At 37.8% G+C, this 16,479-nt stretch overlaps 2 protein-coding genes across 4 annotated transcripts in view; one reads left to right on the forward strand and one right to left on the reverse strand.

Moving 5' to 3' along the window:
- Positions 1-16,479, forward strand: part of LOC129253302 (GATA zinc finger domain-containing protein 8) — a 102,489-nt gene that overhangs the window by 66,107 nt on the left and 19,903 nt on the right. For 2 of the 3 annotated variants that reach the window (XM_054891609.1, XM_054891607.1), the window contains exon 2: positions 6,404-6,705. In XM_054891609.1, the coding sequence (XP_054747584.1) occupies positions 6,501-6,705 (205 nt within the window). In that variant the 5' untranslated portion in view covers positions 6,404-6,500. Of the gene's footprint in view, positions 1-6,216; positions 6,301-6,403; positions 6,706-16,479 lie in introns of those variants that run through there. The other variant, XM_054891608.1, reaches the window with a different exon arrangement.
- LOC129253304 (uncharacterized) overlaps positions 1-16,479 on the reverse strand; it is a 63,926-nt gene that overhangs the window by 41,298 nt on the left and 6,149 nt on the right. The gene's annotated exons all lie outside the window — the stretch shown is intronic.

Raw genomic sequence — 16,479 nt, forward strand, 5'->3', positions numbered from 1 at the left:
ATATAATAAGAAAATAAAGAAAAAATATATAAAAAAAAAATTTATAAAAGCACACAATTACATCTACTCGCGCCGGTATGCATGTGTGAGCGTATGTATTTGCTATGTAAGGCGTAAGTATATATGTACATACATACATACGTGTCAATGAATAATACGAATGAAGAGAAAAAAACGAAAAAGTACAAAAGAATTTGTTGTCGTCATTTGCGATACGCATCGAAAGATATCAATAAACCGCCAAGTGGGCAGAAAGAAGTAGCAACCCTGCAGGGAAAAGCTGAACTAACATGGAAAAGTTGTAGCTCAAATATTGGCATTTAATAGAAGAAATCATACTAATTCGGTATTGACTAGAATAATGCCAGTAGTAAAATGATTAACTTATCTGCAAATTAGTTGATTTTTATTTTTTTGTATAAGCAAGTTTAAGATTCGTCTATGGACCCATCATTATACATATATATATAATTGGCGCGTACACCCCTTTTGGGTGTTTGGCCGAGCTCCTCCTCGTATTTTTGGTGTGCGCCTTGATGTTGTTCCACAAATGGAGGGACCTACAGTTTCAAGCCGACTCCGAATGGCAGATATTTTTATGAGGAGCTTTTTCATGGCAGAAATACACTCAGAGGTTTGCCATTGCCTGCCCAGGGGCGACCGCTTAGAGAAAAATGTTTTTCTTAATTTTGGTGTTTTCACCGAGATGCGAACCGACGTTCGCTCTGTGAATTGCGAATGGTAGTCGCGCACCAACCCATTCGGCTACGGCGGCCTATCATTGCATAGCTTATAGGCAGATATTGAAGAGTACATTTATTTCAAAAATTATCATGGTGTCCTAGACTTGTCAATATATAGTCTACATTTTATTTTGACGTTGAACTACACACTGAGGTAAATTTCACCTAATCACTTTTTTCGGTGCGCACCAACTACTGAAGATGCATGAATTAAAAATCGGCGTTCCTAAAATCCTAAATTCCTATATACCCAGATGTTAGAAATAAACAAACTACAACCCATCAAACCTTTTGTGCAGTGACTCACAGCCCAGTGTGTCTACCGAAGGCTAATATCCAGAAACGTGGTTGGGAGATAAAAACTCTAGTGTATTGATTTTTTTTAGCACACTTGGAATGGCAGAATGTATCCTTCCAACAATCTGGCCAATATGCACAAATGCACAAAAGTTTTGTATATGCATATGGAGGAAATGCGAAATACCCTCAAGGAAAAAGATTATAAAAAAATTAATGGGATTTTCCAGCAACTACAAATTTGCACTTTATTATACTAAAATTCAATAAGCTATGAAACTGCATATCAAAAACCTTTCTAGAAATTATAATTAACATCCATACAATTAGGATACAAAGTTTGTAGATTTTTCTTGTTTGTTTCTTTTTTGTGTAAAATTTAAAAATAATAATATATTTATAAATAGATTTTGTTAGACAATGGGATATTTGTAAGTAAAAGACAAAAAAATAAAATAAAAATAACCAAAACTGTTTAAAATGTTGTTGTGCTATTATTGCGGGGAGTATGCGGACTTTTTCTGCCGAGTGTATCGCCAGCGCGCGATCGTTAGCGAAGTGTGTGTGTGGCGTGTGCGTATGGCCCGCTAAGCTGATAGGCTGGTTTGTTGGCTAGATGAGGCGATGACACCTATTATATGACGCTGCTTCGACGAGCTTGGTTAGAGGGGATTGTATTGAAAGCAGCGCGTGTGATAAGCCTACACTTGAGTGCAAACAATTTATCGCTTAGTTGGCACTGCTGCTACAAACATCCATATAAATTCAAATAAAAATTAAATTTTTTTGTTGCTGCTATCTCCTCCAATTGAAGGCAGGTCGTACATAAATATTCAATTTCATGCAACAACGACTTTTCAGACTTGAGGCGCACTTCACAAGCCACATTTCGCATTTCGAATTTTCTTTGTCATCTTTCAACTACGAAAATCTACTGCGAACACTTAAGGCGGCATGTTCGCTGTTTCGGATGGGTAATAAAAGAAAAGGGATTCAGGACGCAAGATTTACGATACTGTCAGCACCAGTTAACCACCACCTCCTGTCAACCACAGCTGTACGGGCACAAAGGGAGAAAAAAATTTCAGACAATAGAAATTTCAAGTGTACCCACCGCGTCTAAAACTTATCGAGTTTTATCAGCATCAAGCTGCCATTTCTGGCTGTTCGTTGGGCGCATTTGAGCGTATGCGTATGCGTTTCATGAACAACCAGCCTGTGAAATTACCAGGTGGCAGGCGGCTTTTTCTAAATTTATTTTTTTTGAAATATTGGCCATTGACTGTTGGCTTCTCGACTCGTGAAAAAGACTAAATTTAAAAATTCATTCTACTAAATGTAATAGCAGACGCTTACCTACACGTGCCGTATTTTTGTTTACACTCTGCCTACCTACATATATACGAATATATTTACTTTCGGATTTGCATTGTTTTGCTTCTGTTGGTTGGCTTGTTATGTGCCACATTTTTTGTTTAGCTACTGGCCTTGTGTGTGAGTGTTTGTGCAAAGATTTGTTTTCATTAGTTGTTTTGTTTGTTGTTTCTCCATCTAAAATTTACAATTGTTTTTGGTTGTTTATAGGATTTTTATTGGTTTGCTTTTGTTAGATGTGTTGAGGTGTGCGAAGGGCGTCAGTTTGGGTGCACACGTGTGAGAATTTTATATACAAAACAACTCGTTAAGAGAGGTGGAGCTTTATTTGTGTATATAAAAAGCATGAATAATGTGTAACCGCCCACTTTTTATTGCATGAGTAAATGTCTCATCTAATCAAGACAATGAACGTGAATAACCGAGCCAATAAACTACTCCTATTCTTGATGTGACCCTTTAACCCCTTTTTCTACACAAATGACAAAAATAAATTTGCTGACTAGGTTCGATACTACGGCAAGGCTTAACTAAAAATTCACCACCTACAGAAAGTAATCTTTAAATGTATTTATAAGCCATATTAAGAGGCCAAGTGAGCTTCACTAATCAAGTCAATAATGGTGAAGCCACTAATCGAGGACGGTTCCATATGTAGAAGTCCACGCAAGTGGGGAAAGTTACTGATCGCCATTCACTTGGGAGTGACCAGGACGATTCTTCCACATATGGTTCAAGCAGCTCGGAACTTTCGGGATTAGCCCACGTAGCTTCCGAACACCCGTTCGGGAACGAGCTAACGTGGGCAGGCGGAGCATCCCAGGATAGCTGGTTGTGCGCTGGGTTTGGGACCCGCCACTTAAAAATCCCCCCAAAGAAAAGATGAAGTCGATAAACTATTTTTTATTTTAAAGTTCACTTCTCGTCTTTCAATTACCTTACCAGAACAAAAATTGGAGATGTGGAATCAGCGGTATAAAGTGTACAAAAATTTTGATGACTTTTCCGAGCGCGGCTTAAAGCGAGTCACGACAAAAAAGCAGGATAAAGTGATCGTGAAACTTTATAAGCGGGACCCCTCTTTGTGCCTACGTCAAGCACGATCAGTTCTTGCTAAAACGGGAATCGATGTGAGTATCAACACCATCGAACGTCGACTGAAGGAGGCGAACATATCCTACCGTCCCACACCATCAAAACCACTGCTCTCAGAAAAACACATTGAGAAACAACAAAACAAGACAATGGCGTCACTGTATTGGACTGGCCTTCCCAGTCCCCAGCCATCAACCCCATTGAAAATGTGTGGGGAACAGTGGAAACAAATCTTGCCGGAAGGCCAGTCCATGATTTACAGCAACTCGTGCGCCAAGATCTAGTCCTGTTTGTCGACGAGCTACGCATAAAAGCTGGTTCAAAGCATGAAGAAGATGCCAGGCTATGCTCAACTACAATAGACTACATAGCTTCTTGAGAAAGTGTAATGTGTGTTAGTTTTTTAATATTTTTTGGTGTCTTACAATAAAAGTGACATTAAATTACACATTTTTCTAAATTATTGTCAAATATGTTCTCGACAGATTTATAGAAAAATTAATGCCCATATTTAAAAGTTAATAACTCTTTTTCTTGTGTATCTCGTCGTATTTTGTCTCGTTCTGTATCGAGCTCGTCGATGGTAGCATTTTCTGGCAACCAACTCTTGCCATTTTATTTCAATGTCTACCTTAACACTTTCTTAAATGGTGATGTTTATTTATCAATTGCCACACTCCATCTGCATACTTGTACCAGTCACCTTGGGTCTTCCTTCACGACAGCCCGCCTTCTGGATATTACGGGGTGTGGCGATGCAAGCTGGCTCAACGGACCTGTGGGCACCCCGTCACTGTCAGTAGATGTAGAGTACCATTGGCTCTTACAATAGTCTTTAAAGAGGTGTGATGTCAAAGTTGCATCTCTGTCGTTAATAACACGTCTCGAATTTCCAAAACCGACAGGCAGCTTCTTCAGTCGTTTAACTACTGCTCTGCGCCTTTAGTGGGATTAAGTCATATGGATTTAGAAAACATATACTAGGATATAGTTTTATGCTTTCTTTGTTACTTTCGTTGGTTTCAAGTGGTGGTGATGGAAGGTAGCAATGGGTTTGCCTTCTTTATGGTCGGACTTTACTTAGTTGCACCCTTCGCACCCTTGTTGAAAGTTCTAAAGGGATTGTCTTCTTTATTAAGAGAATTTAGGGCATTTTTTCACTAAGTTCGAATAGTCGTAATTGATGTAGAAGTCCTCGCAGTTTGCCTTATTCAGCATTAAAGAATTACAGCTATTCAGTAGTTGTGTAGATGCGATTGTTCCAATGATGAGTTAAAGGGACTTCCAGCATAAAGCAGGGTACTCTGCCCAAGTCATTGACTTGTCGCATCTTATCGTCGAACGGGATCCTATTATTACATCTTGCTTCTTCTTCTTCTTCATTATCTTTGCGATTATATTGCCAAACGTTTGCCTTCCTATCTCTTCGAAATCCATTTTGCCCTTTATTCGCCATTCGCCCCTTTAGCCATTCGAGTTATTTTTCGATGAATGTTGATTGATGTATTTTGTTGTTGTAACAGTATAAAAAATCCCCGTGGTGTGACAGTCTTCATCTGAACGTAAATCTGGTTCGTTCCTGTAAAGTAAAACTAACAGTCTCTTAAGCTGCTATATTTTCGTGAGGCTAAGAAGCTGACACCTCAGCACTTTCTTCCTCATCTGTACTGAGATTATTAATCATGGATAGGAGTCGGTTGAGGAATTTTCTTATTAGCACTTCTTCATTATTCTATCTCCTTTGTAACTCCCCTTTTTCCTTCCATTTATTGTGTTTACTCTGTGCCTCATTGGAGGGTTTCATACCGACCTCATGTGTTTACCCATCTCTTTCGGTAGCATCAATTTAACCTAACCCAAGCGGATGGCCACTGCAGCCGAAAAGGTTGGTGCGTGATTACCGTTCGAGAGTGCATAGGCTCGAATCTTCGTGCTTGAAACAGCAAAATAATGGCGTTTGCCCCTCGGCAGGCAATGGCACACCTCTGAGTGTATTTAGCCATGAAAAGGCTTCTCATAAAAAAACCAACTGCCGTTCGAAATTGGCTTGAAACTGTAGGTCCCGCCATTTGTGAAATAACATCAAGATGCACGCCACAAATAGGAGGAGAAGCTCGGCCGAACACCTAACAGAAGTGTACGCGCCAATTATTTATTTATTTACCTAATTTCGTTTTTATTTGAAGTGGTTGCGAAGAGACACGCTCAAATGTCAAACCAATGGACTCAAAAAGAAAAGATTTATGGCAGAATAAAAATAAAAGTATGTGCGAGAAATAAGTAGAAGTTGAAAAACGAGCAAATAGAAAGTTAAGCAAAAACACACGCTTACCTAAAATATTTTTATTTTATACAGAACAGTTATTTTATTAACCAGTTTCGCTGTCGACATACATATCTGGTTTGCCAACAAACGGTCAAAGACAAAAAAGAAAACCAAAAGTCAAGCAATGCCGATGAGTCATGTCTGACTGATCCGCCTCATAACGAGCGTGTAAATTGCGATTCCTAAGGCGACTGCATGGTGTGTTCAGCTATTCCTTTTCAACTGACATTTGAGTCGCGCACGAGCGCATTATTTCAAAAATTTTTAATTTACCATTTCATAAGCGTACGCACATAAATCGTGCACAGGCACGTGTACGTCACAGTTGTGTGAAATGTTAGATGTTGAATGGTTGACTTGGCGGTTGCACGCATGACAGATTTTGTGATTGACTGACTATGAGGTGTCGCAAATGGATATATGGGAGAGGGAGCGCGCAGACGAAGTAAGGAAAATTGTGCTGCTGTAATGTCATGCGGAGCGCATAAAAAACTAAAGCAATGAGTTTTGTTTAATCTTCATATTTTAATTAAACTTTTTCTAAATCTCCTTCCTCTCCTCTTTGCAGGCTCACCGTAACCACAAGCAAGAAGAAGCAAGAAGAGTAAGCAACAAAAATAAAATCAACATTTAAATCAACCCACTAAGATTACGTATTAGCTACCATGGCGCCCACAATCTGTTCGGAAAAGAAACCACGTCAAATACGCACCAATCTCAAGGAAATACGCCGTCAGCCAAATACAGCATCCGCGTTAATGGCATCAGCGACGTTGGTGACGGCGGCAGCGGGCAGTAGTGGCGGTAGCACCTCGGCAGTGATAAATGGCAATGGCAACGCGCCCGTTGCATCGAGTATTATTAACTATGGTAAGTTGAGCTAAAGAATTTTGTGTGCGTGCATGTGCTTGTGTATTTGTATACCCTGCAGTCGAAGCTGGTCGCTCTGAAGTACCTTCTCTACCAGTTTGCTTTGTTGGAGAACTATTTCGTATATCGTCTTTCTTTCAATACTACCAAATAGTATTCTTAGCATGGTTTTGCTTGCTAGAAGTTAATACCTCTTCATCGGTATTGCACCAGTTACTGAACTACTCAGTCAACCAGTTCATAATATAATAAAAATTAAAAAACAATTTTTTTAGTCATATTTGTGACGAAAATCACCAGTTTCGGATGAGTTGAAAAAGTAAAAAAAAAAAAAATTAAATATTATACATGAAGGGTTTAAAAATACTTTGTTATGAATTAAAATATTACACTAAATTTTTTGTGTATACATTTTTTGTTAAATGATCAATTTTGCCGTTTTTCTGCATAAACTGTTGACTGGTACTCTGAAAAAGTAGTCAACCAATTGAGTTTAAACTGCCAAGATAAGTTTGTCTTCAAGCTTAGAAGGAAAAGTGGCCGATATATATCTCTAAATAATATTTGTAGTTCGTTTTGACTCAATTTCAAAACATATATGTAGGTATTCCTTGCACGATCGGAAATATTTTATTCCAAACTGACTCAATAGGTGGCGCTGAGGTCGAGATATTTCTAAAAATCGCATTTGTAGTTCGATTTGGCTCAAAGTAAAAAAATTGTATTAGCTATAAAAAGAGAAATATTGGTTTTTAAATGTGACTGGACAGATGGCGTTGAGGCCGAGATATTTCTAAAAAGCGTATTTATTTAAATAAAAAGAAGATAAAAAATAAAGCCAGGTTCCGATAATAGATTCTTTTAGGGCTCTAAAATAAAAATATCAGTGTAGCGCCGAGTTGAAGGTTAACGTCTGAACTTTCTTTTAGTGGGGCGGGGAGGTCAAAGTTTTCGCTCATGCACATTTTTTTGGTCAATCGACATAGAAAACTATGTCATTCTTATATTTTACGGCAAACACTTTTATAGAACATTTCAATCCTCCAACTGCTCATTAGATGGGCCTTTTTGTCTTTTTTGCGGAAAAGTGCCAAAAATACTTGTAACAGTGGAATATAATGGATTAAAATGTGCCACAAAAATATTTGGCATAGAGTTTTACTACAAGGCGTTTAATACAGCAAAGTTCAAAATTCAACTCAAATGCCAGAAATATGTCGAAATGGTAAATGTGTATGGTAACTTTCCTATATTGCAATTTTTAAATTTCGATTTAATTGTTTTTGTAAAAATAGGTGCCAGAACATGGAAGGTGAAACCTATTACTTTTACAACTACTTTGAATTTAAAAATAGTCATATTAAACTCTCATCACCTGAGGCTGACACTGAGAGCTGAAGAATTAAAACTTCAATATTTTAAAATTCTATTTGTTCTGAAAGTAAACGAAAGCTTCTTCAAATAATTTGATTTAAATATTACTATATAAAACCTTGGCCATTTGCCAACTGGTATAATTCAAGTCACTTTAGAACTAGTATGACTTCTGCCACCAAATACTAGTGCATGAACTGTCAGGTCTACTGCATAGTTTGATTTTATACCGCAGGATACCTACATATTTCTGTGTGTACATGGGCGTTACATCAAAGCTGTTAATTTCAAATCTAGTGCGCACGCGGCACCCCTTGGCGTATACGTAACATACACGCGGACGGCACATCGTATGCCAGCGCATTTTAATCGAATTTTATATAAGCACATATGTATGAGTGTGTGCGTATCTGTTTTACGTTGTAGCGAAACTTAAAAGCAAAAGTCACGGTACGGGTGTGCGTATAAGGTAAAGCAGCAAATATTTGAATTTCATTTACTAGACATTTGAGTATGATTTGAAATCAGAGCACTTCCTTAAATATCAAGCATTTTAAAGTGATTTCAAACTGGCGTGAGAATAACTGACTTATTCATTTGAGAAAAATGTAGTTTCGTAAATCAACTTGAAGATTATTTATCGTAGTATCGAGTAGATTATTTTTGTACTAAACTTTAAGTATTAGAGCATAATAATACTGAAAGGAATACGATTAACATAAAAATTCGGAAGTTGTAAATTTGTTATTAAATCATTTTCAAGTGAAAGTAATCTTTGAATTGGTTTGAATTGAAACGAATTTATTTAAAAGCTTATTTTAAGTCAAAATCTGGAGCTTGTTTACAAGCTTCATTCCATGAAGAAAGTGCCTTCTTAATTTTCTCGAAAAATATTTATTTGTTCATCAACATCTATGGTATTTTGCCTCCATCAAAGTAATACTCCATCCAGATATAAATACTTCGATAAACCCATGTCAGGAATTTTTTCAATCCTCGGAGCCACTTCGGTATTCTTTTGAGCTTTCCCGCGATGCGGTCTTTATTTCCTCAATCGTGTAAAATTTATATTCTCTTATGGGTATTTTCCATTTTGCGAACAGGAAAAAGTCACTGGGAGCCGAGTTAAGGGGGGGGGGGGGGGGGGGGGTAAGGGATAAATGCTAAAAAAAACACTTTTTTCATGAATTTGTTGTAGCGAAACGGTTCAAGTCAGTTTATTAAAGTTGTTGCATATTATAAAGTAACATTTCAAGAATATTTGATGAAATTTTCATGTAAAAATATTGCAAAATGAGCGAATGAGAGCACATTTACGTAGACGTCTTTTCAAAAATACATTTTGCAGTAGTCAGCATATCTCAGCGTAGAATCATTTGAAATCTCGAATAATTTAATTAAAGTATGAGTTAAACTTCCCCCCAACGTTTATTTTGACGATTTATTTTCATTTTCAGCCATTTGGTAGTCGTTTGAAGTAAAAAGTGATTTTTGACGAAAAAATCCCGCCATTTTGTAGGTGTAAAACCACCTTAATATAAAAAAAAATGGCGAAAAAAAAACGTTGCGAGGAGGTTTTTTATATGTAAAATATGTGTGCAAAATTTCAAAAGGATCGGTTGAGTAGTTTTCAAATGCCAATGACTACGCACTTTAAAAAAAAAGGTTCGAGAAAACCGCGTTTAAAGTTTGTAACGGACTACGCGCGCAACTGCTGCGTCTCGGCAGATGTTTGAGGCGGCTCGGCTTTATGCTCTATAACTTAAAAAGTTTTGCTCGGATTGACTTAAAATTTTAACACGGTATTTTTGAAATGTTTTACTACAATAACATGCAAAAAAAAAATCGGGAGTTGGCTCAGGCTCTAGCAAATGCCTGCAGAGGTGATTGCTATGGTAACAACCCAGCAGGAATTGCTTGCTGAGCAGCTTCCTCTTCTTCGCGATAACCGCTTACGCGATTTTGGCCGAGTTTAACAAGGCGCGCCAGTTATTTCTTGCTCTTACTAACCGGCGCTAGTTGGACACACCAAGTAAACACACCAGTGAAGCCAAGTCTTTCTTCACCTGATCTTTCCAACGTAGAGGAGGCCTTTCTTTTTCTCTGCTACCATCAGCTGGTACCGCATCAAATACTTTCACAGGCGGAGAATTTGTTTCCATTCGGACGATATGACATAGCCAACGAAGCCGTTGGATCTTCATTCGCTGCGTTATGTCTATGTCGTCGTAAAGCTCTTACAGCTCATGGGCAGCTTACTGTGCTCTTTAACGGTGAGAATGGAAGCCTCGTTGTGAAGGTGTCGTAGGGGAGATATTAGGAGGCATCCCGTGGCTGTCCCGGTTTCAATTCTCTAACAGGTCTGAAGCTTTGCCCACTGGGAATCACTAGTGTCAGGTGAGCAGTAAACTAGCTCTATCTGGTACGCTGGACCTCACCAAGCAATGACGTGTGAGCAATAGCTTTGGTCAAATGGCGCATATCCTCCTATTTAAGCAATCTTTCGGCAACGACGCACGACGCATCATATGATTTAATTGAAGAAAATTGTGAGAAAAACCTCTACATTTGTCCAAACTTGATGTGCTTTCTTCGATATTGGCTCCCTTGGTCGCTTCCTTTGGGGTGATGGGCTTTGGTTGCGGCGTGCCAATTATGTATATATTATATTTATCTTTCGCCATCGGTTATGACCCATTTGAGTAAATTTGTCTTGTTGTTGACGTTAGCAATAACTTCTGAGCGATATTCATGTGAAAGTTCATTTTGACACAATCAGAAGAAAATGAAAGCTCGCTAAAAATAAGCCGAAAAGGCTCATATGCCTACATGCAACTTACTAGTTATTGCGGAATTCTAACGACTACCGTCGATTCGGCCCCAGAAACTCCACTACACGTGATTCTGGTAGTCGTTGTAAATATCTCGGCCGAATACAACCAGAAGGGAGGCATGTATGAATGCTCAGACCAGCCCAACACCGTCCGAGGTTTGTTGATGGAGCTAGGTATGTACGAGTATGAGGTATTGGAAAGAGTGGAGGTCACGAAATGTTTAAAGTGCACACCTCTATTCACAGCCATACATTTTACTGCAACTGTGTTTGTTGAGAAACTTATAGGGGGTGAGGTGGCGGCATTCGTTTCGTAACAGTGCTCAGCGCTCACAGCAAGCAAATGCACTCGACGAAACCCCACCACCTCGCTCGCTGCGCTCACCTCTCTACACTCTTGTCCCAAATACTTAAACGCGCGTGGGATTGCGGTTTTCACATTTGCATAGCTATGGGCCATTGTGTCTTCTTGCTTAGCATTCATTTCTCTACACGTTTACATTTTTGCATTAATTTCTAACTTTTGCGCGTTTGACAGCTGCCAGCTATTTGCCATCGTTATAATCCATGCGAATATCTATTAGACGGCACAAGGAATGTTTTTGCATTTTTCATATACATAAACCATATTGCATTGATTTTGAGTTCACCAACTTGAGGTTGGCTTGCGTTGAAGAAATCCATTTATTTCGCTGATGTTTGCTCAAAGCAGAAGTTAAAATTACTAAATATAACTTTTTTTTATTTCTTTTTGAACTTTCTCAAACTTTTTGAGTCATAAATTGCTGAATGTTGTGCGCCCACGTATTGGAAAGCAAAATAGAAAGAGTAAAATAGAAATAAAAGAATAGAACAAGACGAAAATTCAATTTGTCATCCTCTACTGCAAGTCACTGGAGCGTATATTTTTTTCATTTTATTTCATTTGCCGTTCGTAACTTTTGCTGCGCTGCGAGTTTTGAATGTTTACTGCTGAGGAATTCCAACTTTTTTTTTATTTTTGTTCGACAAGCACACAAATTTGCATTACGTAAATGTAATCATTGCCTTTTATTGCTTTTGTTGAAATAAATGTTTATATAATTTATTTCTTAACGTTGTCTAGAACTTGTTTTAAGGCGTTTCAATTAATTAACGTATTCATTAAAAACTCGATGATGCGAAAAAAGTGATCTAAGATATATACGTTTTTATTTTTTAATTAAAAAACACAAGAAAAACTAAATCAATTGTATCGCTCGCAATAAATCTCACATAGAGGTCACAATTTCAATCAGCCTTGACTGGGTGAATAGTTGATTAAATGGAGAGTTTGAAACTGCAGGTAGCCATTCCAGCCTTTTCGACTTCTCATATTTAAAATCAATTAATCCATAATGGGAAGGGCTTGAGACGTCAATGCGGTTAAGGAAACGCACTCCCGTCTCGGCACCTAAGTTGTAATGGGTTAGAATTGTGGATGGACGGAAATTTTTTTTCCAAGGACTCAGGCAATATTGGAAATTGCACTTAAGGCCGGTGAGGACTCATTACTGCTTTGCAAACTTTCCAGAACCTTGTTTGATTCTTAGCAGTTCGTCGAGGAAAAGATAATGTAACTCGTTCATATTCAGCGCATCCGACTTAAAAATGTACCATTTAAGTCTGGCGAAATTTGCATAGGGCCAGAGAAAGTACTCTGCTATCAGAGCTCGTAGATCGCTCTTCCTCTATCTGAGTAGGAATTTTGCTACCAATCTAACAAGTATGTTCAGTAAATACTAGGTTGTTTTGCAAGTGCCAATATTGCACCAACGGTTCTTCTGAGATTTATCACTGAGAGCCGATGGAGGTCACTTAATAGAGCCTTCGAAAGTGGCGTCACTATGCGAGTAAATCTCTAGCTCAGTTGTGAGTGATGCCCCCAGCTAAAGGTGAGATAAGGCCACGATGCGCTCGATCGCAGACGAAGCAGCGTGATATCTGCAAACAGAACTGCCTCCAACTTATGGAATTTCTGAAATCAGCTCGCGTTTGACAGATCGATGAACTGGCAACCTGTTGTATAGTTGAGTGGTGTTTTATACAACTCAAATAGCTGATTGTGAAAATCACATTCGCTTTGCATGCCTTGATGAGATGACGGAACATTTGTTGTTTCTCTGACCTACTTTGAGGGTGAAAGTAAATGTCGTACTCGTAAGACCATTGTTTCTGGACTCTATTTCAGGCAACTTTATTTCGTGAAGCTTTGTTTTTTTATCGTAATCGAGCATAAAGTCGCGCTAAACAGTATTCCTACTATATGATATGAAAAGATAATGTTAAATTTCGCTGTGTAACTTACTATATTGCACAGCGATCTCTATTTTGCTCGAACGCAGGTCTAAAGTTGGAGCCTCTTGATGAATTTGCGTACCACCTCGCGCTACTTTTTCCATGCCACTAACGGACTTACAGGTAGAGTCGCACCACTTAGTTGCACGAGACTTCGTCTTGCGAGAGCTACACATTCGCAGAGAAAGTGCTTTGGAGTTTCATTATAAAATTCGCAAAAATTGCAGACGCTTGTTTCTACAAATTCTAGTTGCTGAAAATGGTAACGAAAACTATAAAGCCCCGTATAGTATGTAAAGAGTGAGAGTTGGTAAGTTCTCTCTATCTAGGCTTAGGAGCTTATTTGGATGATGTTCTTCTGGAGGGAAGAATAAAGTATTTCGTCTGGCTTTGTCCAGGACTCTGGATCCAGTGCCGTGTGAATCCGCTGCCCTTTCAGTCATTGATAAATTACGTTACGTGGGCTTTGGTGAGTCTTCAAAATGTTTCTGATCATTGGAATTCTGAAATAACGCCTATCTCTGCTAGGCAGTCCGCCTGTTCATTGCCATCATAACCTTCATCCCAACCTGGTACATAGCGCAGGTATGTACAGCTTCAAAAGAAATTTTTCATCTAAAATAGAATAGATTGAGAAACTAAAATTGTCGTGATCTGATGACCACTCCTTGTAGGGCGAACTAGGCCAACTACCTCTTCGTGATAACTAATAAAAGCTTAGTCTTATCATCTTATCTTATTTTCACACATGTTTTTTTTTATAATATGTATAAGTATACACGTATGCACGTATTTACATATGCATTTGTGTTAACGATGTTGCTTGTATTTTCTTTGCTGCTTTACAAGGCAATTCACTCATTTGCACAAGCAAGTCGCACAAACAAGACAAAAAAAAAAATCTCACCCAAAGTCGGTAATACCAAAAACAGCTATTTCACAACAAAATAAACCCAAAATAAAGCAAATCCTTACAATTTTAGCTTGCAAAATAAACAACACTTATGGCATTATTTATGTGCGCTTGCACTCGTTTGTGTGTGAAGGAAACATTTAAAAATAAGAAACGTGGAAATGAAATGCATTCACCATACGTTTTGATGTGTTTCCGTATCTTGGAAAAATTTGCAGATCAATAAAATTTTGTTACATCAATAAAAATAATCAACTAAATGCGAAATCACCTAATTAAGCCTTTGGCAGCTAACATTTGACGTTAAGCGGTAGCAACTTTTGCGCCGACTGCGTTGCAGCTGCGTCAAAGTCACACGTGCGGTAGAGCTCGTTAAGGTGAAATATGGCTGGGGAGTGGGGAAACAACATTTTTGAGTACCGATACTGCATTATTTAAGTAGTCTTACGTTATTTTTTGTTTGTCAAAAAATAAAGGGAAGCAATTTTATAAATTTTTTATACTCGTACGCGCTGACATAATATTACGAATGATTAATTTTGAAAATAAAAAAGCTACATTTCATGCATTTTTTTCCAAATAATTTTTTATTATTAATAAGAACTTGAAATTTCTCTTCAACTTTGCCTGCATTCTTATTAAAAAAAATTAACTGGTTTATAAATAAAAGTTTTGTAAACAAAGGTTTAACAAACATAAGTTAGGTTAACGCGTTTGTCCTGTAGTGTAGGAGAAAAGTACGCTTATTATGCAATTAAGCTTTTCCATTTGTTTTCTAAACTATTTTTAATATCAAATAGTTTCGGGTATCTTCGGGATTTTTCCGGCCTGCAAAATTCAAACATAAATTCTGACTGATTCCTTTAATACTTTTTTCAAGATTTTTGCATTGAGTCCGGCCCCAACCCAAACCAGCTCGGACGTTGGTAAAATTTTTTGAACATACACCTATTCAGAAATAAAACCCTCGACGCATTTGCAAACAGTTATCTTGAATTTTTTTACGGTCCACTAACATTTTCATGTCTGGATCTATGCTTTTGAAAAAGTGGAATAATTGTTCGGAATAAAATAAAGCGAGGCTCTGCGAAAAGTGTTCATCGCGCGTTAATAAGCAAAATTGCCGTATTTGGGCTGCAGAGCAATGCGAAGGTATTCAAGTACAGCCATTATATCTATTGCAACAACACCCGTTTTGTGCAGTCTATGGGCTGGAGGAATCATCGACCCATTATTCTTCTAAAAACGAAGCTGGTGCCAATGAAACAGTGCATTTTGATGCCGGAAATGGAAGCGCGTGTATGCGTACGGCATACAGCCCGTGAAACAATGGATTTAGCAATTTATCTCTCGTCTCCAAACAATGGATTGGCCACTAAGATCGTTTGTGTATCTCAACTTTGGACTTTTATTTGAGGTGGTGTATAAAGTCTAAATGCTTTGTGGATGAACCCGATTCGATTGAGGCAGTAGAAGCCAACATTACAAAAGCTATTCACGAGATACCATTCGAAGTCCTGCAGCGTGTCACTCAAAATTGGTGCTTACGGATAGACGTATTACGGCGCAGTTGCGGCCAACATTTGATAGGGATTATCTTTTTAAAAATAAATTTCATAAATGGTTCTAGACAAAAAGTAATAAAGAGTGCACAATCAATTTAAATATTAGTTGTTTTATTTCAATTTAAAATGCGATACCTCTAAATTGTTCACCCTTTATATGTCTTAGCGAAATGAACGGTTAAGCCATACACAGTACGATTTCACGGAAAATAATTTCGTAAAACATTTTAAACCACTAGCACTCACCTTAAATAGTCATTTTGACAGTTCCTTCAATAAACCTTGCCAAAAACAAATTTGGAAAGCCGTTAAAGGATTAAACTGTTGTATAAAATTATTCTTTGAACATTTTTACTGGTGACTTTCTAATTCAAAACTAAAAAATATTTATGATTCAGTTAAAGTCTGCTCCTATGGCGTAGTTCATTCATTCAGCTCAAGCATTCGGAGAATGCGTTTTATTACTTAATCAGTTAAGAATTTCTTGATAAGTTAAGAATGCTTCTATAACCAAATAAGTAGCCAGCGATATTTTCGAGTAGCACTTAAATTGCCTAAGTGTTTATTACTATTCAATTAAACTTTCGCTGGCAATAATATGTATATACATAAGTATTATAATAGCACAAACCCTGTTAAATAAATAATGAGTAACTAAGCAATGATAAAATTAAACGCCATGAACATATCACTGTGACATCATATCATGTGGTTGGTCGCGGATTCAAAGCCCATTGTGAACAGGAAATGGTAATAGCTGCCGCTCTGCCTTT

Source organism: Anastrepha obliqua, chromosome 1, assembly GCF_027943255.1.
Source record: "Anastrepha obliqua isolate idAnaObli1 chromosome 1, idAnaObli1_1.0, whole genome shotgun sequence".
NCBI lineage: Eukaryota > Metazoa > Arthropoda > Insecta > Diptera > Tephritidae > Anastrepha > Anastrepha obliqua.